The sequence below is a fragment of the Pteropus alecto genome, unplaced genomic scaffold, assembly GCF_000325575.1.
Source record: "Pteropus alecto unplaced genomic scaffold, ASM32557v1 scaffold320, whole genome shotgun sequence".
Taxonomy (NCBI): Eukaryota; Metazoa; Chordata; class Mammalia; order Chiroptera; family Pteropodidae; genus Pteropus; species Pteropus alecto.
Window position 1 is genome coordinate 2,024,277 of NW_006429963.1, and position 25,350 is coordinate 2,049,626.

At 58.1% G+C, this 25,350-nt stretch overlaps 1 protein-coding gene across 1 annotated transcript in view; it reads right to left on the reverse strand.

Moving 5' to 3' along the window:
• The window catches only part of DPP6 (dipeptidyl peptidase like 6), a 214,313-nt gene extending 189,724 nt beyond the window's left edge, over positions 1–24,589 (reverse strand). Inside the window, exons 1-2 of the mRNA XM_015587682.1 lie at positions 24,058–24,589; positions 19,189–19,287 (exon numbers count right to left, since the gene is read on the reverse strand). Coding sequence (XP_015443168.1) covers positions 19,189–19,287; positions 24,058–24,589 — 631 coding nt within the window. The remainder of the gene's footprint in view (positions 1–19,188; positions 19,288–24,057) is intronic.
• Positions 24,590–25,350: the final 761 nt, after the last annotated feature.

Genomic DNA, 25,350 nt, shown 5'->3' on the forward strand with positions numbered 1-25,350 from the left:
CCCGCCGTGCCCCGAACGGTCACCCGAGGACAGCGTGACCGCAGACCCGAGGACTCCGAGGCCCAGGGGTGGAACCCACGTTCCTCGCCTGGCCTGGCCTGGACCAGGCACTCAGCAAATACCTGCCAGGTGAGCAGACAGGCACGAGGCCACACGCACGAGAGGACAGGCCTGCGACTCTGCCCGCTCGGCCGAGGAGACACTATGACGAGCGAGGGCCTCATGTGGGGAGGGAGGTTCCTTCGGCTCACCGGTTCTCGGCCTCCCCCCTCAGAGAAGAAAACGGGGAGCAAGAAGAAACGGGTGCCTGGGGGATTCAGAACCGCACCCGAGGGACACCCCACGGCGACAGCGGCGCTGCACGGGCCAGACGGAGCCTCGGACGAGCTTGGGGTTCCTGGTTCCGAGCACTGAGGCCCTAGTGACGCTCGGCTGTCAAAGACCGATGGCGATGTCACACGGGCCTGGGCCTCGCTCGCTCACTGTCCTCTCTTCCGGCTGCAGACGTGCGGTCCTCACACACAGGCTGGGTCACGCGGGGCCCATGCTCGGACGACCTGGGGCACCCCAAAACACGATCGGAAGTCCTCCGACCCCACATGAGGCCTTCCACAGTCAGAGCGCCCCGCCCTGGCCACCACGGCTGGCCACCCCGGAGCACGGGGCAGCGCGGGACAGGTGTCACGCAGGCAGTGCTCTCCGGAACACCCTTCTGCACCCTGCTGTCCCACCGGGAGGGGCGGAGCAGAAGCCACGCAGTCTCCGCAAGCAGCCGCCGCTGTCCATCAAACGTCGCCACGTGCTTTTTTTTTTTTTTTTTGATAAAACATCTGCAGGCCAAGGCCGCATGCTGTGGAACAGTGGTTCTTGACCGGCTGGGGTAATTTTGCGCCTCAGGGACACAGGACAACGTCTGCAGACGTCTGTGGTTTTCGCGGTACGGGTGGTGGGGTGCCATGGGCATGGAGCGGGCGGAGGCCAGGGGTGCGGTGCCCGGGACGGTCCCCACAGGACGGAACACCCGGCCCAAACGCCCGCAGTGCCGGGGCCGAGGAGCCCTGTGCGAGAAGATGCCAGGCTCCCGGGAACATCGTTTCTTTGGCAGGAACGCGAGCCGTAGACTGTCTCTCTCCGGCGTCTCACGTGCGAGGAAAATTCATTTCTCAGCCCGTTGAGCCACGAGTCCGGATTTCCGCTGCCGTCAGTGGACATCGGTCCAGGTGATGCGCTCTGCTCTGCTCGACACCGTCCCCCCCCAATCCCATGTGCGTCTCTGCTGGTCCCGACGTTCCTCGTATTGTGTGGGTCACGTCTGGCCCCGATGCGGCTCCGTGTCCCTGTCCTGCGTCCCCGTGTCCCTGACCTTGAGTCCCCTCCAGACTGTGTCCCGCCCTCTCTACAACCGCGAGACACGGCCGTCCCCGCTCACCGGCCGCTGATAGGAAGCCGTGGTGACTGCTGGACGCGTTTGGCGGCTTCCCGCACGGGGTAAGAAGCGGGGTCCAGCGTTCGGGGATCACATAGCCGGGGTGCAAGGGAGATGAGAGGGGGGAGGCGAGCGGGCGCGATCGGAATCCCGGGAGCGAAGTACAGCTGACGCTTTGCTTATTCTCGCCCGGAACCTTCCCGAGCACGCGCGGAAAATGTAGATTCCTCTTAAGAAAAGGGAGTGTCGCACGCTCTCTTCAGCGTGCCCATCCCTCGGGGTGACGGTCTGCGCCCGCCCGCCTCCACCCCTGCTTCCGAGGGTGAAACCGCCGCCCTCCGTCCCCCTGTGGCCTCAGCTCCGGGCTGAGACCTCTCAGAAGACGGTCCAAACCGGAAGGTGCTCCAGGTGGATGGGCGACTGAGGACAGGTGCCTGGCACCTCGTAGGTCCTCTGCACAATGCTGAATGAGTGAATGAGTGAATGAATGAATGAGCTAGGAGGCTACTCCCTCGAAGGAGGGGGAATAACTTTTGTTTTCTTCAAATGTAATACAGGCTAAAAAAAATAAAATCATGTCCAAAATTCTTTATCTATAATCGGCGGGGTGACCTGCTCTGGGCGCTTAAAGACAATTGGGTGTCAGGTGTACATTTATAAATTCTGAAGTGACACCGAGGTGGCCCCGTAACCGGCCGTCCGGCCTGCGCTTTGGAGTTACTGTAGGAGCGGGGGTCAGGCTCATTTTCTCAGCTTGAAGCACGGCCGGTGACAGTGACGGACAGGGTCTAAATGGGCTCATCCCTGTTTGCGTTCGAGTCGCCCTATAGGTCACGACGGCGAGTCACAGACCCCACTGCTGCCAGGCGTCTCGGCCAGCGTGATTGTCCGCTAGGACCATCTGTGTGTGCGGATCGTTCTCAGCACTCGGAGGACAACCCCGCCCGCCGGAGAATCGGCCCCCACCGGAGAATCACCCCCCACTGGAGAATCACCCCTGCCCGAGAAGCACCCCCCACTAAGGAATCACCCCCCGCCGAGGAATCGCTCCTCAGTAAAAATGCTGAAAATGACGAGATAAACGTATCGACCTGCCTGGGATGTTCTCATTCGGTAAAAACCTTAACTCCCCACCTCCGCCGTCGCCCTTTTGGGTCAAGTTAATTACACTAAACGAATTCTCCTAGCGTTAACGTTCATCACAGCTCCACGCCGCTTTTCAAAAACTAATCCGTTCCTTCCAGACAGGAGATTTGCAGGCTCGGATCCTCAGAGAAGGGATTATGTTTAATGCATTTAAGAGGTCCACTTACCTTAGTATTTTTCCTGAAATAAATTAAGTTTTCCAAGTGTTTACGCACGAGAGAAAACTATCTTATAAACGCATCACGGGCAAACGATTAAAAATTAAGATGTGTAATATCTACAAAGTCCCCAAATCTCAAGAGAGTCTTCTTCACGAAAATGTAGGGCTCTGCCCGGTCCCCGGTCAGGAGTGACCGCGGGGTCACGGCGGTGGCGGTGGCGGCAGGCGTTTGCTTCCTGTGTGTTGACAGTGGCCTGCAGCGTGTGGCCCCAGGGTCCCCGTAGCTGGCCCGCCGGCCGCATGGGTCTCGGGGATGGTCTCTCCGCTCCCGCTTCCGTGTCCAGGCCACGCTCAGCTGTGCCGCGTGACTCGCCACCCCCGCTGGGTTCCGAGCTTGTAAAGGGAGCCGCCTCCCTCTGTCCCCACCGCACCCCACGAAGGGCTTCGTACGAGGAAAGCGTTTCATAAGGACACAGCCACGTCCTTCCCCCAGCCGCACGTCGTCCGGGACGTGAAGCGGGGCCGGTCTCACCACTCAGGGGTCACACGGGCCTCTGCTTGGAGGGGCCCTCACGGCCCGACCCCAACCCGCACTTGGGCCTCCCCAGTGTCCCCAGCTTACGACGCACCAACATCCGGATTACTTCCCGGACGGGCCACGGACCTCTCCCCTGCACTGGTGACAACAATCCCTACTCCCCAACACCCCCAAACTTTCTACTCGACTAAGTCTCAGTTGGTTCCGACGTCCCCTTCGGCACGCTCCCCGAGTCCGCGGCGGGGACCTGACCCCCTCTGCTCCCGCTCTGAGTCCCGGGGGAGGCCTCGTGGCTCCTAATGCCACCTACCTCCGTGCCCCTCCAAACCCGCAAGCGCCTGTGGGCGAGGGCTGTCGCCCACTTTTCTTTATCCCTTTTCTCAGTTATTGCACGAGTGAGATGGATGAATTCGGAGGAGGCGGACGGCGGGCCGATCAGCAGGCTGGGCACCGGGAGGCCTGAGGGACGAACGGATGAATCAGCCTCACCGGGCCCCTGTCCCCGCTTACGAATGTGGGTGCTCTGTCGGGTGGTCCCGGAGCTGGCTCCCCCCGCTCCCCACGGCCCCGGGGAGCAGCCAGCCGCCCCACACCCACCGGAAGCACCTACACAATCGGGCGGCGTTCATAGGTCCCCGACGATCTCGCCCGCACGTGGAACCACCCCCGCGTGTGATTACACACGGAAGCTTGTCAATCACGGTCTGCCCACGGCCACTTCCGGAAGGGAGACCCCCCGCCCCTGAGTTCTCTTAAAAATTAAAAAATCGCCATGCACTTCAAGAAGGCCGAGAGCGCGGTGTCAACGCGTGACCCGGGAACCTCGCTCCCTTGACACCCGTGAGATGCCGTGTCCCTAAATTGTGTTTCCGCGGATGTGAGATGGTCGTCATCACAACTCTTTAGTGTCCCTAGGCGTTCCAAAGACAAAGCGTTCCACTCAGAGCAAAACAAATCCAATACTTCAGCTCTGTCTTCTGCGTCTTTGAGTGAACTGATGGGCCATCAGGCCTCAACCGTTTCGTGCTACGTCGAATAAAGCTTCTCGAGGGACTTTCAATGGGGGAAGCTCCCTGCGGGCCCCCAGTTCACTGAACCCTGGAAAGTCACAGGCCTGCGCTTGCAGAGGACACCACGGGCAGAGCCGAGAACCAGCTTCGTGTCATCGTTTTGTGCCTGTAAGTCAGGCACCGAAGTCAGGCTTGACCCCAGATCACCATGGGGGCAGAAAACGGACCGAAGCGGAACCTCAGCAGGACCCAGCTCCACCCCAGACCTGGCTCCTGCAGCGGTGCTGGGGGGCCCCGGCCTTGGGGAGGGCGGGTTTTCTGAAAGGCCCCACGTGAACTCTGCACTGACTTCCTGGCTGCTCCCCGACCCCGGTGACATGAAACGTGTGGTCCCCTGAGTGGGTCTCAGGTCCGCCTGCAGATGGGGAGCGTGGGCTTTGACTGAGGAGGCAGGGACGGGGGCCCGGAGCTCGGCCGGCAGGCGACAGGCCCTTTCCAACGCCAGGCCACGTCTTCCTTCTGGGCCGGTCTCAAACGAGTCTCGGCCCCCGACCGAGCATCTACAGAACGAAGCCACGCGTGGCACAGGAAGGGGCCGTGCGGGCAGATGTCCCCCGCGGTGCCAGGCGCCTCCTTGTCGCGTGACGGAGAGTCTGCTCCGGAGGCTTCGGACGGAGACAAACCTGAAGTCACGTTTCCTCGGCTATGATACTGGCCGTGCGCCTCCAGTGACCCACTGCCTCGCTCGGCCTCGGCTTCCTGTCACGCGAAACGGGGCCAGCAGCCGCCACCAAGGACCGCGGTGAGCATCACACGAGCGAGGGTACACGCAGCAGTGGGGGCGCCGGACAGCCAAGGGAGGCAGCGGCGGGGGCGGGGTGGGAGGTGGCGCAGGAGGACGAGGACGCGCTTGAGGGCCGGGAGAGTCAGGGTGCAGGCCGGAAGGAGGAGCCCCTTGAAACGGCCTCTGCACGGAGGGCCTGCACGCCTCCGAAGTCCCTGTGAAGTCGACACACACTCTGGATGCCGTCCACGGTCCCCTGGGATCGGACACGGCTGCCTGCTGTCCACTGTCCCCTGGGATCGGACACAGCTGCCTGCTGTCCGCATCGCTCTGTCCCCAGCCCTTTCGAGCACCGACTGGTGTGCTCACCTGTGCGTGCCCTCGACTAGCTCGACGAGCACTTCCTCGGCGCTGCACTAGGTATGGGGGTTCAGCCCCCCCCACCTGGCACAATCAAGCAAGGAAAAATAAACCGACGCTTTAGAAGCTACCGTACCCAGCACACCTTACGTCCCACACACAAGGCACCAGCCACACCTGGTTCCTCTGCGTGACCCCCAATCCTCCAGCGCCGCGGAGGGCCAGGCGTCTCGCGATGCTTGATACCTGTGCAGCAAAGGTAAGACGCTTCCGGGGAGCCGCTTCCCCTGACGCTGTCGGCTGGGGCTCGGTCCAGGGGGACGGGGTCCTGTTTGGGGCCGGGGTGGAATCCTGGAGCTACCGAGGCCGGAGGTAAACCTCTTAAGGAGACTGAGCTCCAGCCTGGAAGGCAAGTCCCGCCGAGTCCCATGGGTGAGAGACCGCGAAGGTCGCGAGCGAGCGGGGAGAGGGAGCCCGCCACAGCCCGCGTGGGAGCCCAGAGCACCCCGGGTCAGCCCGGACACTGCCGGGTGCCGGAGTCAACACCGAACGGTCCCAGGCCGCGTGTTGGCTTAACGTCTGCGCTCTCGCATGAAAATGACGGCGTGGCCCGGCTTCTCGGTCAGATCGCTCCCTGAGCCATGGGGGCAGGTGTCGGCTGGGAGAGGGGTGAGGGAAGGCGCAGGGGGTCCCGTGCTTCTTCTAACGTCTGCCCAGGGCTGATTCTGGGCAAATTCGAGGCTCTGGCGGCCAAGGGAAGGTGAAGGGGAGGGAGAGGGAGGCACTGGGTTTGCCCGAGGGCGACAGTGGACAGCAGCCCTGGCCTCGGTCACGCCGCGTCCTCTCAGGTGTGCAGTGACAGCCCTGGGCCTGCCCCCTGCGGCTTGGGTGATCAGGATGAAAGGCTGCGAAGGGCTTCAGGGGGAGGGACGCGGCCGTGGCCTCGGCGGGGAGCGGGCGGCTCCCATCCCCCCTGCCGTTCACTTCTCCCGTTAACCTCGCTCTCTGGGGACCTTCGCCCCAGCTGAGTTTGAAGAAACCCACCAGTCTGGCCTCAGCAGAAACAGGCGGCCTCGGCGTGGGGAGCTCAGTGAGGACCCACTTCAACGCGAGGAGTCGTCGAGAAGACAGTCTGGAACGGACAGACGCGTCCCACGGAAGGCGGGCCTGACGTCGGCTGCCGCTCACCCCTCTGGGCTCGGCTAGCAGGGTGCACGCACACCGGGCGAGCACGGCACGGCCTCCCCCTCGGATCACGCGTGCGTGTGCGTGTGCGTGTTGCGTGCACTCTGCGTGTGGGGCCTTGCGGCACAGGCTCGCTCCACAGGCGGTTCAGACGTGACAGCAAAGAAACAGAATGACTTCGACGACGCATCCCGGTCTCTGCTCTTTCTCTCTACAAACTGTCACCGGAGGCGAGGACCAGACGGCACATGGGTCGGATTCGCATAAATCCGCCCGTTAGAATTCCCGGCTCGGACCCGGTCGGCCCCCGGGCACCTGGTGCGGATTTGGTGCGAATCTGCCCGGCAAAGTGGGAGATTAAAACAAAAAAAAAACCCAAAACGAAGCTCGTTTCAGTCCTAAAAAAAATAATCCAGCAACATGATTCTTTCAGGCTCATCGGTGTATTTCTTAGGCATCCGTCTCGGCGGGTCACAGCTGTATTCGGGAAAGGATGTGGTGACCTTTGGTGTCGCAGATGGGCCGAGATGTCAACAGAAAAGGGAGCAAAACCGTAAAAACGCGTAAGTAACATCTGGGGAAAAGCACAGCTCACACTGCACCCGGCTGCCCCGGGAGCCGCGGGAGGCCGTGCGGGCACTTCTGCTGGGGCCTCCGGACCCCAGGCTCCCAAGAGACGAGGGGGAGGGGACAGTGAGCACAGGAGGCAGCCGAGGACCATGCCGATGAGCCGGGGCTGGCCGATCCCGAGGGGCGGGGAAGAAACGGCCCAGGGGACGGTCCCAGACCCACTGCACGTAAGATTCAACCTCACGATGACGAAATTAACGGCCTTGTACCGAAAGCTCTCGGAATCCTCAGAAAACATTTTCAGCGTGGTCGGACGGAACTCTCAGAAAGACTCATTCTGTCGCCTGCTGGCTGTGCGGCCCAGGGCAGGTGCCCCGACCTCTCTGAACCTAGTGCCGCATCTGTGAAACCGGTCAGCAGCTACTCTTTCACTCCTGAGATCTGTTCTGTTTCCCCCTTTCTTTGGGTGGGAACGGAAGCCCCGTCTAAGAATGAGATCTGGGAGAAGTTAGAAAAACGAACTTGCTCGCTGGTCCCTGCCTCGCCCCGGGCAGAGGTCCAAGGAACGTGTCTGACCGTGGAGAAACGCCTCAGTTCGGCTTCTCGGATGGGGCCGAGGAAGCTGAAGCAGCAGCCCAGGTGGGAGCACGGAGAGCAGGCCCCAGGCTGACCTGCGTGACGAAGCGGCGTGAACGAGCTGCTCCCCGTTTCCTCACGGGGGGATCGTACGAGAGCCCCACCTGTGCAGAGAGCCGGGGTGATGGAGGAGACTGGGACCCAGGGGACAGAATCTACCAGCGGCAGGAACGCGGCTGCGGCCTGTCTGTGACCACCCGTTTCCGCTCCCGTAAGACACAGGGAGAGACACGCGCGTGAGCCGCCCGCCGCCCGCCGCCCGCCGCCGGAACAGAGACGCGATCCAGGAGGCGCCGGGCTTGCGGAGGGCGCAGGACGCGCGGAAGGCCCTGGAAACGGCTCGTCACGTGATGTGCGATGGCAGCTCCGAGTCCCCCCCACAGCCCTCGGCCTGAGCCCCGCCCCTGTCGGTGACAGTGGGGACGCGTTGGAACGGTCTGCGCCCGCAGCGAGAGCAGGACGCAGGCCACGTGGGTTGGGGACGGGCTCGTGAGCGCCAGGAAAGGGGCAGCCAGCGAGGGACTTTCTGGCCAGGGCTTTCAGAAGAGGGGGCGTCCGTTCCCACGTCGTGTCACCCGGGCTGCCTCACGGCTCTCCTCCCGCCCCCTCTCAGCCCTTCGGGAGAGTCCGTCATTCCGCAGCTCCCTGTCGGGCATTTGGGCAGCGGCTGTGTCCACGCAGGGAGCACAGTGGAGATGGGAGGGGACCAATGTGACAGGCGACATGACGGAGCACAGGACGGGGGCGGGGGGGCCGGAACAGACTAGGACGCGTCACCGAAACACCGAAAAGGTCGCCTGACTTTCCGAGGGTTTGCTCTACGCTTCTGGCTGAGCCCGTGCATCGGGAAGCTTCGTAGACGTTTGGGCCACGTGGAGATGACATCCCGTGTCCGTCATCCCGTGATTAACTGAAGCAGTGCGTGAAAAGAGTTTAGGGCAGTGTCTGGTACGTTTTGCATATCGCCTGTAAACAGCGAGTAAAACCCTGTGCGTGTGAACAAACGTCCGTCATCCCGTGATTAACTGGATTCTTTTCAAGCAGTGCGTGAAAAGAATTTAGGGCAGTGTCTGGTACGTTTTGCATATCGCCCGTAAACAGCGAGTAAAACCCTGTGCGTGTGAACAAATCCAGGGTCACGGCTGTCTTCACCATCTAGTAGATTGTCCCCACCAAAGCAGGAAAATAGGATGGGATACAAATTAGTCATTATGAACGTACGTGTCATTTCTTAAAACACTGAGTTACGACGAATAAAACACCCGGTTATCCTTCGATGGATTGAAAATTCAGTTACCAAGTTCTTTCCAAGAACCCTCACTCTGTCTACCCTCTGAGCCACTCATTCATCCGGTTGATACTTATGGAGACCTCTTCACGTGCCAGACACTCTGGGTTACGAGCGAAATAGAATCGTCACCACGGCGCACTCACGGCCCTAAGAGGCTTGCTGTCAAGGGCAAGAAAGAGATGTAAACAAGTACCTGAATACAAATGAGATGCTCTGTGGGTAGAGGATTCATGGGTCATGGGGGATTATCCTCAATACGGAAGAGATCAAGTGATTCATTTCTTATTAATTAAGAAGGTGATCAATGTTTGCGAAAATGTCGATGATAATTAATTAGCCTCTTGTAGAGGCTGGTGTGGTTAAAGGCTTGGCGGCATAATTTAATTGAAATAATGAATGAGAATGTCGGTGCTCGGCGAGGGTCGCCACGATCAAGGGTGCAGAGTTTAATGGACGGAACGGCCCAGCCCACTTTAAAAAGAATGTTCCAGAAAGAGCACACAGAGAGACTGTGCCCTTGGGCTCAGCAGCGGCAATCACATGGGACTCGTGGAATGTCACAGGCTCCCGTGACACGGCTGAGAATGAAACAGATTGGTGAGTCGCAGTCGGGGGACGGCGGGGGGGACAGTGTTCTTGCCGTTCCAGGCGGTGTCGGTGGCGGGTCGCCTGCCGCACTTCGATGGCCCCTCCAGGCCCACCCCGCTCGTCTGCCCCACTGAGCAGGAAAATGGGAGGAGGTGAGGGATGCGGGGGAATCCTCCGGAAAAGTCCCAGGACGACCCTACAACGTCCTGCAAAGTGTCAACCTCACCGGGGAGGAAAGACGACATGGGCATCTCACTCACGACCCCTTCTCCAGAAAGCACACTCCACGCGTGCGTGCGCACACGCGTCCACACATGCCTGCTGCCCTCGACCCGAAAGGGAGACAAAGCCTGTCCCCTCGTAGCGCAGACAAACCAAGCGGAACGGCCCTCACTCCCGGCGAGCGTGACGGCTGTTGTAGCTCAGACACCGAAGTGTGGACGGTGCGTCGAGGCTGAGACAGGACCACGCGCCGGGCGGCTGTGGCACGGTCTCGGTCTGAGCGAACGGCAGCCATCGCGTGGGCGGCTTTCGTGGCCTTAAAATAGCGCGAGAAATAATCGGCTTCCTGATGCCAGACAGTGGGGCTTCTCTCCTCCTGGGGGTGGGGGGCTTGAAAACCACATCGAAAGGGAATCCGGCGGCGGCCGCCCCGGGCGTGTGCGGTGATTCCATTCCACTCCGAAGGCCTCGAGTACAGCACAGCGAAGCCTCTGCGGCCCCTGAGGGCCACGGAGCGACCGCACACGGTTACGACGATTTCCCGCCACCCTCGCGGAGCCGAGGAAGGACCCCGCCCTTCTTCGAAACCTGTCCTCCCTGGCCATCCACTGCAGTCACTGTGGCCATCTGGTACTGGCCGCACCTGTGACCTGCACTGTCCGCGATTCCAGCACTTAACGGTTTTGATGGAAATCTGTGGCCTTCACACAGCAGCAGAAATAACCCGAACCATGTCAGGCTCGCACGCCCCCTCCACCTACCCCCTCGGGCTTCATCAAAAGTCCGCTTCGCTTTCCAGAATAACGAAAGAGAAGACGAAGCAACACAGACATCGGGGCCCTGCGCACTCCCTCCCGCTCCGCCTCCAAAACGCGAGCTTCCCCCGGTCAAGCAGCCAGCGCTGCTCTCCTACATTCAGAGGAAGCGACTTTCTTCAATGCGCAGTCTCTCGAGCGCTGTGCTCTAGGGACGCAGGAGGCTCGCCGCTCGCGAGTGGAGGATGGACGGGAGGGAGCGTAAGCACACTGAGAGTGGAGGTTCTTCCCCGACGCCGCACACGCCACCGGGAGGCCCAGCGAGCAGCGGTGAGGCCGAGCCCCGCCCGGAGGCAGCGGACGGCCCACCGGCCCGGCCACCTGCACCCCGAGGTACTGGGAGGGACGGCGGGTACCCTGAAGGGTGCAGGTGGCCTCGGCTCGCTTGTCAGACCATACCCAGGGCTGGGTCTGGGCCGGCTTTGTAAGAAGCGAATTCACAAAAGCAAATATGTCTATAGAGAGTGTCTGTCACCCGGGGGTGTCATCAAGAGCTGTGGCACCAGACCACCCATGCAGAGTGACAGGTGCAGATACAGGGGAGGTGGTACCTGCCATCGCCAAGTGAGTGAGGGGAGCGTGGGGACCCGGCCATCGCTAACACGACACCGTTTCTAGAGTTACCCTGGCCCCATACTGTCCGAGCGAACCAGGAGCAGTGAGGGGGTGTTTGCCATCTAAAGTGGTCTGTGGGGGGAAACCTGAAGCCCCAACGTGAGTCAGAATGTCCAAGCGACTTGCAGAAACATGTCCTGACTGGGGACCCCTCGTGCTGACGTGTCCCCCACCCACCGCAGAGCATGAGTCCCCCCCTAAGGCGCTTTCTCCCGGCTGTCGTGCATGGGCATGGCTGGGGGTCTCCTCGGCCCCCAGGACCGCCTCTCCTTGCTCCTGGGACAGCGTCAGCAGCTCCCCAGGGACGCACGCCTCCCGCCACTGTCCCACTGCCTCTGACCTCTCGCCTACCTTCACGCCAGTTTCCAAGGCTTAAGGAGCATTTCTGCTTCGTTTCCGTTTATCAGCTTCTACTCTGGGCTCATTGTCTAGTCACAGAACTGACCCTCTGTCGACGGTGTCTCCGTGCTCGTTATCCAGGCTGAAAACCTGCACGTCATCCCTGAGTGGCCTTCCCCGCCCCCGCCTTCTGCTCGGCCAGCACGGCTGGCTCAGTGATCAGTCGCGGTGGCTCTTGTATCTGTCACTCACTGCCTAAACGTTCAGAATCTGAAGACTCACCAAATTCAAGTCACGTTTATGAATGAGACTGGAAGTAAATATCGAGTCACATGTTAGTGCGTTTATGAGCTACATTATCAGCTTTTCCCCACTTAAAACACTCCGCTCACCCCACGTCTAAACAGTTAATGGTGGTCGTCTCCAATGCGCAGAGTTACAGGTCGTTTTTATTATCTTTTCAAGTTTCGTTTGAGCCTGTTTTCTACTTTACTATGATAAATATGTAATACATAGATAAATGCAACATTCGCTATGGTACACGAGCCTCAGCATTCGCCCTGCCATGCCACCCTTCCAAAGCCCTCGGTTCCGACAGGTCCAGCCCTACGTTCTACCCGCACCCATCCTCCAAGAACCTGCGTGACCGGGTCCCGCTTCCCGCTCTGGCCCCGCCCTCTGCTCCTCTCCCCCGGCCCGACGATGCTCGTGCATCTGCCGAGCGGGCTCCGGCTCCGAGGCCTTCGCGGTGGCTGTTCCATGCTGCCCGGAATGCCTTTCCCTCCGAGAGCGGAGCTGCTGCACCCTCACAGTCAGGCCTCTGCTTCAGCTCACCCGTCGGAGGAGACGCACCCGTTCTACGTAAAGTCGCATGCCCCACCTTTCCTCGTCTTAAAACTCGGTGTTTGGGTGCCAGTGAGAACGAGCTTAAGAAGCGGCGACAGATGCCACATGCCAGGTACTTTGCTTCGTGCAGGGGACACCACGGGAACAAGCAGACGTGAGTCCTACCCGTGTGGAAGGAACGACAGACGTTGAATGAACAGTTCTACTTCATGTCGGTGGCACACGGGTGAGCCCGGGAGAGACGAGGGCCGTGCAGAAGAGCCTGCTCGGGGGCGGGAATTAGACAGAGTCGAAAGGACGAGAACAGTTCGTAGGGGTGACAGTGAGGAGAGGTGACAAGTGAACGGGGAGCAGAAGGGACAGCCTCTGCGAGAGCCACTCTAAGGAAGCACGGAGGTGGCTTTCGAAGCTGCCAGAAGACTTTCGAGCTGGCTCAGGACAATAGAAACACAGAGACGCCGGAGGACGAGGCTGGAGATGGGAGCGGCGAGCCCAAGCCCCCGCCAGGCCGGGCCTCGCCGCGGGGCCGGGGGAGCCGGGGACAGGCGTGAGCGACAGACTGGACGAGACGTGCGACTCCGACGTCCGCCGAGACATCCTAGTGAGCGCGTCAATTAGTCACACGCACACACACGCACCTGCTGTCCAAGCGGGTAGCGCAGAAGAGCGTTTGAGCTGGGGAGATAGACTCGAAACCATATGCCACGAAATATTACTCAGCACAGAAAAAGAACGGACTCTGACATTCCAACGACGCGAACGGACCTCGAGGCCATTTCGCTAGGTGGGTGAGATAAGTCAGAGAAAGACAAATGCCTCCTGCTTCTACTTACGCGCGGGATCCGAAAAACAAAATACACGGACGGAGAAACAGGCTCAGACACAGGGAACACGCCGACGGTCGCCAGGGGAGGAGTGTGTGTGGGGGAGGGGCGAAAAGGTTGGCGGGTACAAAACGGTCACAGGGATGCGCAGTACGGCCCGGGGAACACGGCCCGTGACGTCGTCATGACTACGCGCGGGGCCGGGTGGGGACTAGATTTACAGGGTGATCTCTTCGTAAGGCATATGGATGCCTGAGCACTACGTTGTACACCTGAGACCAACATAAGACTGTACGTCGACTGTAACTGAAAAACTAAAAAATAACAACAAAACCAAAACAGTAAAAAAATTGATAGGACAGTTTAAACAAGAAGAAAGTCACCGATAGATAGTGAGAAGAAGTAAGAGGTCTGAGGAGCTCAGATGCCTAAAAATCGGAAACATAGAAACTCTGCTCCAGCCACGTAAAAGCGATGCCTTCTCCTTGCACCAGAGTCATGATCGGAGGGGCCTCGGGAGTCCTGCCTGTCACGCCTGTCCCCAGCCCTGGATCCTTCTGAGTGGACCACCGCCAGCATGTCTGAACGTCTGACAGGGGCCACGGTGGGCTGCAGGCACCCTGGAGACGGGGCCGGCGGGCGCTCCTGACGGATTCGAGGACGAGCGAGGGGTGACTCAAAGCTGTGACCCTATTCTGCCAGAAAAATGGCTTTCCCCTCAACCGCACAGGGCAGGTGCTTTGTCATTGCTGCTTTTGTTTCTGGGGAGGAGGATGGACCACGAATTCGGATTCGGAGGCATCGGGTCAAGGCTGCATGGCCTGTGGGATGCCCGAGGGCCTCGGGAGAGAGGTCCGGTCATGCCGGGTTTAGTTAGGGGTCATCGGCAGACGGAGGGCATTTAAAGTCATGAGAGGCAGGGGTGCACATTAAAGCGGGGGGAATCGAAGACCGAGCCTGGTCCCGCCCACACCAAAGTCAGGGAGAAGAGGGGGAACCAGCACCGGGTCCGAGAAGGCGCCGCCCGTGGGCTGGACACAAGATAAGACACCGTGCGAACCCACAGGTCAGTGAGGACGTTTATCCAGGTGGAGCGAGGGCTCGGCTGTGTCCGGTGCTGCTGATGGGTCACATGGGAAGTGACCGTGGACTTCGGTCAGCTGGAGTTTACTGGCGACCTTGGCTAAAGGAGTTTCTGGGGGCCCTGGGGCCGGACGCCTACCTGGAGCGGGGTCAGAGGGAATGGGAGGAGGGAGCGTGGACATCGCGGAGGGACGGCGATGCCGAGCTGCCCAGGGGAGCGGCGAACGCGGGCAGCGGCAGGCGGGGCGCGTGGATCCAGCGGGCTGCGTGCGGGGTTCGCTGCGAGAAATCAGACGAGGGGGTGACCTCGCACAGAGACGACGCGGGAGCACTGACAGAAGGAGGGCGCCGCCAGGACTCCCCGAGAAAGCGAAGCGAGCTCGCCCGCGACTGGGCGCGGTCGGGGCATCTGTGGTTACGGCAGGAGGGGCGCACGCTGGCGGCTAAGCGGACGGGACGAGGGGAGGGTTCCGAGGCTTTCTCGCCGCAGGGTCAGCTGAGAAGAAGGATGGGGAGAAGGTTCGGGGGTTGGGGAGGGGGCAGGACGGTTGAAATCGTGTGCAGCGTGTGGCTCTGCCTCTGTGACAGGACGTCGAGGGCCAGCCTTCCGATGGCGTCGGTCCCACCCGCGGCACAGACCGCACGGGACTTGCCCCGGCGGCTGCAGCGAGCGTGCGACGAGCGCCTGGGGGCCCTCAGGACGCTCGCGAGTTTGAAGGCCGCCGTGTCGATCACTTCCAGGAGCGGTAGATTTGAAAAATTAAGTCTCCCGTTTAAAAAGGGGTGAGGAGAAATTTAACTCCAACACATTTCCTCCTGACAAAGTGTATGAGTTCTAGACTATGAACTCCAATGTTAAACCCAAGATGCATTCGTTAACTTTAGTGATTAAGGTGCCCCCCCCCCAAAAAAAAAGAAAGAAAAAGCAAGTCACTTTCTCCATGGGAAATCAGACTTTTGTCAAAACTTGGATATTTTGTTAGTTTGACACAGGCATGACGGGAATAAGGGCTGTTAGAACAGAGAATTTAAGGGATGGAGATAATGTTTAAACATTCACACCTACAGTCTTGGCTAAAACCCTCAGTGTAGCTGGTGAGGTCATGAAAGAAACTGCTTAGAGACAGGAGACCTGGGTCCTACCCAACGTAGCACAGGCTATAAGTCTCAGAGGGACCTCGGTTCACGTCCAAGCTTTGCTAATTACTAACTGCAATATCGATCAGGTCACTCAGTATCCCCAAGCCTCAGATCCTCATCCGTAAAATGGGAATGATGAGGTCGTGAGAATTAAACGATTTAATGTATATAAACTAGAGGTTACGACATGGGAACCCTCCAGTAGATAATCACACAATAAAGATGGTGGTGGTGACGATGATGGTGGTGATGATGGTGATGATGGTGATGGTGCTAACCGTGCAATATCGATCAGGTCACTCAGTACCCCCAAGCCTCAGATCCTCATCCGTAAAAGGGGAATGATGAGGTCGTGAGAATTAAAGGATTTAATGTATGTAAACTAGAGGTTACGACATGGGAACCGTCCAGTAGGTAATCGCGCAGTGACGATGGTGGTGGTGACGATGACTGTGATGATGATGGTGATGGTGGTGATGGTGGTGATGGTGATGGTGATGATGGTGATGACGGTGATGATGGTGACGATGACGGTGATGATGATGGTGACGATGACGGTGACAATGATGGTGATGATGATGGTGATGATGGTGATGTGGTGATGGTGACGATGACGGTGATGGTGATGGTGATGGTGGTGATGATGATGGTGACGATGACGGTGACGATGATGGTGATGATGACGGTGATGATGATGGTGATGGTGGTGATGATGATGGTGTTGGTGATGGTGCTGATGATGGTGATGATGGTGATGATGACGACGACGGTGACGATGAAGAGGAGGAGGAGGAGGAGGAGGAGGAACTAGGCGGTGGCCCCCAAGTCCGCCACTAAGAAACGGTCCGCGGACAGTCCCATCGCTTGCCTGGGCCCAGCAGCCCGCCTGCTGCGTTGCAGGCCCCCGATAAACAGGAATACAAGGAACGCACGTTCTGATCACGCCCCAGCTCCACATCCGTCAATAATCTGAACGCACGTTCTGATCGCGCCCCAGCTCCACATCCATCAATAACCTGAGGCGTGTGTAGTAATTGTTCCCCGGATCCTCACATTTACATGCGCGGTGTAAGGAACGAATGAATTCTTCGTGGTATTTGTAAACATCAATGACCAAGTCTCAGTTAATCGCTGCAACGTTACTGCGCTCACTATCTGAGCGCTCACGTCTTCAGCGAGCGAGACGCAGAAGAAGGACCGGGGTGGAAATGGGTACGCGAGGAGCAGAGAGGCAGCGAGGAGGAGTGTGGGGGACCCCTGCGCCCCGCTCTCTGGATGGCGCCCCCTCTCAGCAGACCTGACACCGGTTACTTCGCGATCGATGTGCGCCTTGGCGCGGGAAGGCTCCTCCTGCGGAAATGCCTGACCAGCAAAGGCGGGTTCATTCGGAACCGCAGGCCGCGCCGATGGACACATTCGACCCGCCAGAGCAGGCAGGCCGGGCATTTTCCGCCGGGCGCAAGGTCCCCGCTCAAGTGCTTCTATTAACTCTCGCTTCGTGCCTGTAAGGACTTGCCTGCCACCTCGCTTCCTCTGGCCAGACGGCCAGCACGCCTCCGGACAGCCCCGCTCGCCCGTGGCAGGTGAGCTCGTGAGATGCACACCCCTGAGGTCAGTACCCGCCCAGGTCCCTGCACACACTCGTGTGCCCTGCGCCCCTGGATCTCCCCTTACACAATTTTTTTTTTTTGCATATAGAATGCTGATCGAGGCCAAGCGCGCAACTGTGGCACCCGGATAAAAACACACGGCTGTCTTATTTGACCACCTCATGGTGCTTTCTGGGGCCTCCCCTGACCTGCTCTGAACCCCGTAGCTCTGGTTTAGTGTTCCTCATCTCTGTCCCTTGTTTTATACGTAGAGTCTGCCTCTCTGCCAGTTTTTTTCCTCCCTCCCTCCCTCCCTCCCTCCCTTCCTTCCTTCCTTCCTTTTTCTCTCCCTCCCTCTCTTCTCGTCTCTTCTCCTGTCCTTACCATCTCTCGCCCACCCCCTGGCTCTCCCAGCGGGGCTCAGTGCAGACCGACGCTTCGGGCTCACATGTTTCCAGGGCTCCGTTCTCTGCCCTCTCGTTCGTAAACTCCCAGTCAGCCCTTAAGACGGAATTCGCACGCCATTTCCGAAACGCCGTCTCCGGAGAACGAGATAATCGTGTTTCTCCCCTGTGCACTTTGCGTCAGGGGTACCGCCAGTGGCTTATCGCTTGGCCCCCAGAACTCTATTCTGCGGTCCTTACGAAGAGAGCAATCACCTTCGTTCCCAAGGCCAGGCCCAGAGCACACTGTGGCACCCGCCACCTGCCCACGTGGTGGGAAGACAAACGGGGAGCGGATGCCAAGTGCCCTTCAAGCCAAAGGGAGAACCAGTCCCCTAGTCAAACGCAAGAGCCCTTGGCTCCGTCTGTGTGGACCCCCGTGTGCCTGGAATTCACAAGACGCTGTCTCCTTCCTCCCGTTCCCTTTACAGAAGCTGCTCCCCTGGAGACCCATCATGGACTTCTTTCATTTTTAAATCAGCCCGTCCAAGATCAGCAGTTAATACGAAAACTATGGAACGGGACCTTGGAGAAGCCATTGCCTAGTGACAGCCGGAGGGCGGAGAGTCATCGCGAGTTGAGTTTGGGAGCTTCTGAAGCACGAGGAGCATTTCAGAAACGGTGTGACAGCAAGAACACATGGTGACACGGTGTCACTCCCCAAAACCGTGGCGGGAGGAGCATTAAATGCGCAGTCTGGAGGGAGACGGCTGTGCCGCCGACTAGCTCTGTGACCTCGGAATTGTCACTTAACCTCTCTGGGCCTCACTTATTACAAAAGCCGGGATTCGAACCAGACGTCCGGCATATGCCACGGAAAGGTCCTCTGACCTGAGGATTGCTTTTCAAGTGCCTCCCACCGAGGCGCAAACCAAATGCAAACAACGTTCACAGAGAAAGCAGGAGAGGCGCCATGACCAGGTGACGTCAGGGCCGAGCGAAGCCTGCAGAGGACGGGCGAGCAGGCGTCTGCACCTTTCCTACTGTCGCTGCACCCCAAAACCATTGCTGACCCACCCGGACGAAACGGATTCTGTCCCGGACCGGAAAATGCATCAGGGACCTACTTCCTTTTGCCTCCAATTCTGTTTTGTTGTTTTTTTTTAAAAAAAAAACCCACCCAGATGAGAAAAGCAGATTCCACCCGGATTGCAGTTCAAGAGGAAAATGAATGCGTCTGCTTCTGTGCACCGGGCCGCACTGTTACCATGACTTGGCAGCGTTCTAGAAGGACCCACTCAGCGCCCGCTGGCCCCTCTAGCTAGCAGGGAGTGTGAGCCGGAGGAGCATGATGGGGAGTGAAGGGGCCAAGTGAAGGGGGAGCTCAGCAGGGTCTCTCTGTGCCCTGTCGTTGCTTAGCAACACATCACATCTCCGTGGAGAAACGATGATGCGGGGAGGACCCGTTTCTCGTGAAGGAGCAGCCCCATTTTACCACATTTCCTTAGAATGATGATGAGATGATCATCGTAGGGATGGGGCTGGGCGTGACGGGCAGACGGTGGGAGCCGGGCTCCGTCCATCAGTGGCTGGGAGTCGGGGAAGGGCTCCCCACCCCCGACAGGACCCAGGACTCACCGCTGATCCACTTAGCCTCGGGGTCGTGAACTTTGAACTCGTCACTGAAGAGATCTTCCACCGTGACCTTCTTCCTCTGAGACAGACTGTTGTCTTCGGCTAGGAAAAGAAAGAGGCAAACGGTTAAACTTTTTGTATTTTTGGTAAAAAGAGAGGACTACAGAACATTCTGATCGCCATGCAGAAATAGCATAGATGGTAAAAACAAATAATTTTTACAAATAAATGCTGAATGAAAGGCAGTTGTGCTTTTTGTTTTGAATGAAACCAACAAAAACAACAATAAAGGGATCACGATTCGGTCAAATGGCATAATTTCACCTCCACCCCACGTGACACGTAAATGGTCGTATTTCTTAGGCATGGAAGGAAATAATTGTTTCCAGACCGATTTACGAGAAATACGGTGGAATAGTCAGAGGACGATGAACAAACGTCTAGGAGGCTCTCAGCGGTACTACGTCATCGATCGGTCATCAGGCATTCATTAAATGTTGGGCAGACACCAGGCTCGTCCCCCCAGCTCCGCAGAGCCTGACTCCTGTGACATATGTGTCCTCTCAACCCCCCTGCAGCAAGGGTGGCTGTGGATACAGTCGTGGCGAAGAAGCTCCCTCCTGCTTAGTTCTGGAAAAAGACAAGATACGTGTGCCCAGTTCCCCGATGCCTCCTCCTTCCTGATACGGTAGGAGGTGTGACGTGGGAAGACATCGTGGGCACTTCGCCGACACTGACGATCGCAGTAGAGAGAGATGATCTTTGAGCCACCGACTCACCGGAGACCGGCGACGTCCAGACTTCCTGTTGTGTGACGCGGTACAAACAGCTGCGGTCTGAGTCGCTTTACTTAGGGATTCTGTGACTTGCGGACAAAAGTCCTCTAACTGGTGCACCGTGACATCTGAGTTTTAGGTGAACACTCGAGCTGGTTTCTGACACCACCCACGGAGGAGCTGGCCGGGTCCATGAACTTCGCGAAAGGTAGCCTGATTCTGATAGGTCATTCTGATGAGTGCACATGTGCCCCTTCCCCCTTCGATGATAAGATGGCTTACAGTTCTATCGGATTCTAAAAGCAGCTACGACATAACTGTCGGAGTACATTAGCGTAGAATCTCGAGTCCAGCACCTGGCGTCCCACACGTTCCCAATGTGCTGCCACCCCGCCCTTCAGCCGTAACTCCTGACACTCACGATGCCCCCCGCGGCCTCCAGGCCAGCCACCCCCTGCCCAGTGACAGCTCCAGGCTTTACGGCCCCTGCCTACCTTCCCTCACGGGTGGTACCCTTCCCTCACTCCCTGGTCTGTCTTCTGAAGTATCTAATTCCTCATCTCCCACGAAGCCTTCACAGATGCTTCTGGTCCTGACTGCAACACGCCCCCCACCATGTTCTGGGCTGTCGCAATAAACACTACCCACACGAACCCTTTATAGCGCTCAGTCTCCACCAGCCTGAACGGATTAACTTTAGTGAGAAACAATAATAAAAAGCAACAGAAGCAGCAGAGACGAATGTGTTTCATGACCAGAGGCGACACCATCGCCTCAGTAAGTCAGCTGGCAGGTGAGTGTGAACAGACACAAAGGAATCTAAAAACACAACCACAGATGCTGAAGGGCCAATGAGCAGTATCAGGGACCAGCAAGTAAGCCGAGCATCCTGGTGGGTCGCGCGTCACAGTCCCTGATAACAGACGGGCTATGACAAGGCTGGATTTGAGGGCTGAGTTTAAGGAGGAAGGAGAACAGGAAAACCGCCTAGAAGACATGGGAAAACCATCTATTTCTACACGACTGAGGAGCTATAAGGTGGGCACGAAAGCTGTTAAATCCCTGGGAAACTACTTTGCAGTTTTCATGGGGATTCTGTGAGATCTCATGATGCGATGACCCATCGTAGATTAAAGATTTGGCAACAATAAAATCTAAAACACAACAACGAATGTCACAAACGTCATGTTGAACAGAAGAACCAGGCGTGAAGATACACGTGCTGTCCGATTACATTCCTAATGTAAACAGAAGAGCACAAAAGCACGCAAACTGTCTCACGAGGCGGGAAGTCGGGTGACCCTTGGAGACACTAGTGATGAGGAAGTATGGAGGGAGGCTTCTGGGGTGCTGGCTCCTTCTGCTTTCTGGGTCCGAAGACTCATCGAACAATATAATACTGCATATATCTTTATTATGTATGCTCATAGCTAATAAATGTTTCAAAAATCATTTGCTCCAGAATTTTAAAAAGATAAACTTAAGATGAAGCGATCTCACTCTGCCAAAATCCCGGCAGTAAACGCTGGCGAGGACGTGAAGCCACGAAACTCGCTCACTGCTAGGGATGCGGCAGGGCACAGCCGCTCCGAAGAGAGCTCGATGTTTCCTTACAAAACGAAACACGCTCCTATCACACGATCCAGCAACTGAGCTTCTTGGTTTACCCCAAAGAGCTGAACATTTATGTCTGCATAAAAACCTGCACGCAGATGTTTAAGGCAGCTTTATTCATCGCTACCAAAGCCTGGAAGCCACCGAGATGTCCTCCGGTCGGTGAGTGGATAAACACTCCAGACACTCCAGTCCCCGAAAGAAATGAGCCGTCAAGCCACGAAAAGACACAGAAGAGCCTCGAGTGCGTATTCCCAAGTGACAGAAGCCCATCTGGAAAGGCCGCACGCTGCGTGATTCCAACCGGACGACGTTCTGGAGAAGGCAGCACTGTGGAGGTGGTGACGAGGTCAGCGGTCACCAGGGGTCCTGGGGAGAAGGAAGGGTTAGGCGGAGCGCAGGGGACGTTTAGGGCAGTGGAACTACTCTACGTGACACTATAATGATGGTTACGTGTTACTATATGTTTGTCCAAACCCACAGACTACACAACGCCAAAAGTGAGCCCTCATGTAACCTATGGACGTTGGGTGGAGATGGCGTGTCACTGTAGGTTCGTCCATGGCCAACAATGTACTCCTTGGCGGGGAGGCTGTGCACGGGCGGGGAGGCTGTGCATGGGGCTGGGGGGCATGGGGGAAACCTGTGCCTTCCCCCCTATTTTGCCGTGAACCTAAAACTGCTCCAAACAATAATGTCTATTTTAAAAATCCATGGGAACGTCATTATGGAACTTGCTTTATTAACTAGCAGTGACGACTCTGAAGTGGGGGGGGATTCTCCCAAACGGAAGGTAGCTTTTCCCCCATGTAAACCCATTTCATCCTATTTTGACTCTGGAATGAATTCAGGACACCAGATTCGGTTTCTGACTCACGTGGACCCGCACGCTCCTGTAAGGGAGCCTGATTTATGAGCCGTAACTGCCGATTTGCTGGATTTCTCTTCCTCTGAATAAAGCCTATCGAGTCCAATAGAAATGTTCTTTTTAAAGATAAACTAGCTGAGAGCTAGCAATGCAGTTATAGACATTAGACCTAAATCAAAGAGTGATGAAATTTCAATTCCATAAAAATAATTTCTTACGTTTGCTCCTCACAAAAAAGGAGCCAGTCATATATTCTGATAACCTCTGCCTGGCCACAGTCCAAAGTCTGCTTTTAAGACGGCTTTCGAAGTCAAGCCTTTTCATTTCGACTGCACCCGAAAGCGTTCTAGTGTGTTTTCCATCATTCCTCTTCTCTAGTGTGAAAACCCGTAAAAGCCAAATGCCGGGCTTGTTTCAATGAGAATTCCATCCTGCTGGACTCCTCAGCTCCCGGGACAGTGACGGTGGCCCTGGAGAGCACGAGAGGCCTTCCTCCCAGGCCGCAGCAGCACCCCGCCCCCCAGAAGGCATGTGCTGTGTGTGACCTAGTGCAGACGTGCATTTAATATCCGAAACTGATAAAAGGTAACTTTGAGTCGATTATTCCAAAGAGAAATTTAGCAAAGAGCACAGACGAGCAGGGGACAAATAAATGACAACACTAGAAAGGACACATTCTCGTTCGGCTAATCCCCCTGGGCGGGAGATTGCCTTAAACACTGTTAATTTGATGCTTCGGACATAAATTGTGCGGAACCGGTGCTAATTAGACCGAGCTGGAGAACACGGAAGGGCCGTCGCGAGGCCCCCTGAGAGCTCGAGGCACTGACGGGGCGTCCCAGCACGTGAGCGCCAGCCGGGGCAGGAAGGGGACCCTCGCGTGCCCGGAAAAGCTTCCACCGAAAGCCTGAGACCGGCCGAGCGCAGCACGGATTTCGGGGTCAGTAGAAGGCAAGTGCTGTGATCTGAGTTTCAGTAAACCGGGAACCGGTAGCACTTGGAAAAAGATCGCATTCTAAAAAGTCCACACCACGTCTCTCTCCGCCAATGGGAGCGAGGCCGGTGGGCAGCCCGATGCCTCGGGAAGCCCCCGCGACCACGCAGGTACGTCCAGGTGTGAGTCTCACGAGGACGCTGCACCTTCGAGAGTCACCGCTGGCCACTCCTGTCCTGCTTGTGCTCAGTCTGGAGGTCAACGACTTGGCAGGCCTCACCCAAGCCCTGCCCACGATGGGGCTTACTTTTGCTTACTCGCCACGCGCCTGTAAAATCCTCCTTGTGGACGGCTCTCTTTTTAAGTGGACCCCAAGCACGCGTCCCCCCGTCACGCCTCGCCCCGCACTCTGCTCGGTGCCCTCGGCACCCCAGGGGGCATGCCTGTGTGGTCCGCGATGGGCAGGCTGGTGGGTGCGAGGCCTCCCCGTGTGAGGGGAGCTGGACGAAGGGCTGCAGCTCGTGGCAGCTGAGACTCGACGCCGCCCTCTGCCCAGCGGAGTCCTGAGTGCCAAAGCCACCGCTGCACGGGGACAGTGGCCACAGGACGCCTGTGACGGAGGGCGCGGCAGTGGGCCCGTCTGACGGCCCGGGGAAGGGAGCATGGAGAGCCACACTCACACCGCGGCGGGGGCACGGAACGAGTCCGCTCCTCACGCCGCTTCTGGAATCCGGGGGTCTCCAGAGCCCCACCGCCCGAGGTCACCTCTGGGCCACTGTCCAGTCCCTGAAAACCGGCCTCCGGCGTTCCGAGGTGACGGTGACAGTGGCCGTGTGCTCTGTGTACCGTGGGGGCTGCTGCCATGACGGCTCTTACTGCACCAGGACCAAACAGGACACGCTGGCCGGGTCGGCAGCCGTGCCGGAGAGAACGGGGGGTGCCAGCTTCCCCGGACAGCTGGACGACAGGGGGACACTCCCCGTGTGGCACGGACGTGGCCCCCGGCCACTCGGTCCAGGCCCTTCCCACCCAGCCTCGTCGCCCTGGACCACTGCTGCGGACGCGGCTCCAGGTGGCCATTCCGTCCCACCTGGGAATGACGATGGCCAGGGCCGTTGATGTTGGTGACATGACCGCCTGCCAACTCCTGGAAACACCGTGGCTTCCAGGTTCCCAGCGAGTGCCGGACGGGCACAGACTCGAGCCGTCCATCGTCGTTTGCTCGCGTAGAACCGCCCTGTGCACGCAGCGCGGGTCAGGGACGCAGGCTCCGCAGCCCGAGACGGGCCCGGCCTCCTGCCCACGCGTTTCTAACGTGCCGCGGCCGCCCGGCCGCTGAGGTACATCGTCGGCAGCACAGCCACAGGGCGAGAGCAGCGTCTGTCTCCATCAACCCTCCCCAGAGCCTCCCACGGGGATTCCGGCGTCGAATCCAGATTTTCCGCTCGGTCACATGCACGGCGCCGAATCCTGACTCCAGATGTTTCCGGTGCCTCCAACTTTTCCTGTTTTTTTTTTTTTACAACTTTCTCAACGTTGTTTAAACGAACAGCTTAACGGAGATGAAATTCCAGAGGAGCTGCCTCTCCCCGCAAGAAACCTCGTTAAGATGCTTCAAGGAAGGTTCAGCCGCTGTGTCGAACGCACCATCTGGCGTGGATGCCGACGGCGGGGGCTGTGTGTGTGCGGGGCACGGGCATATGGGCCACCTCCGTGCCTCCGCTCCATCTGGCTGGGGATCCGACACTTCCATACACGTCATGTCTTGAAAGAATTTCACACCTGTTAGCAGCCGCGGCTCTGCTCCCCTCCCCCGCTCTCCCTTAACCATGAACCTACTTCCCATCGCTATGGGTTCGCCCGTTCTGGGTCACATGTGGGCGTTTGTGTCTAACTTTCTTCACTGAGCATGACGCTTTCAAGTTCATCCATGTTGTGGGGCGTACCGGTATTTCGTTCCCTTTCACGGCTGA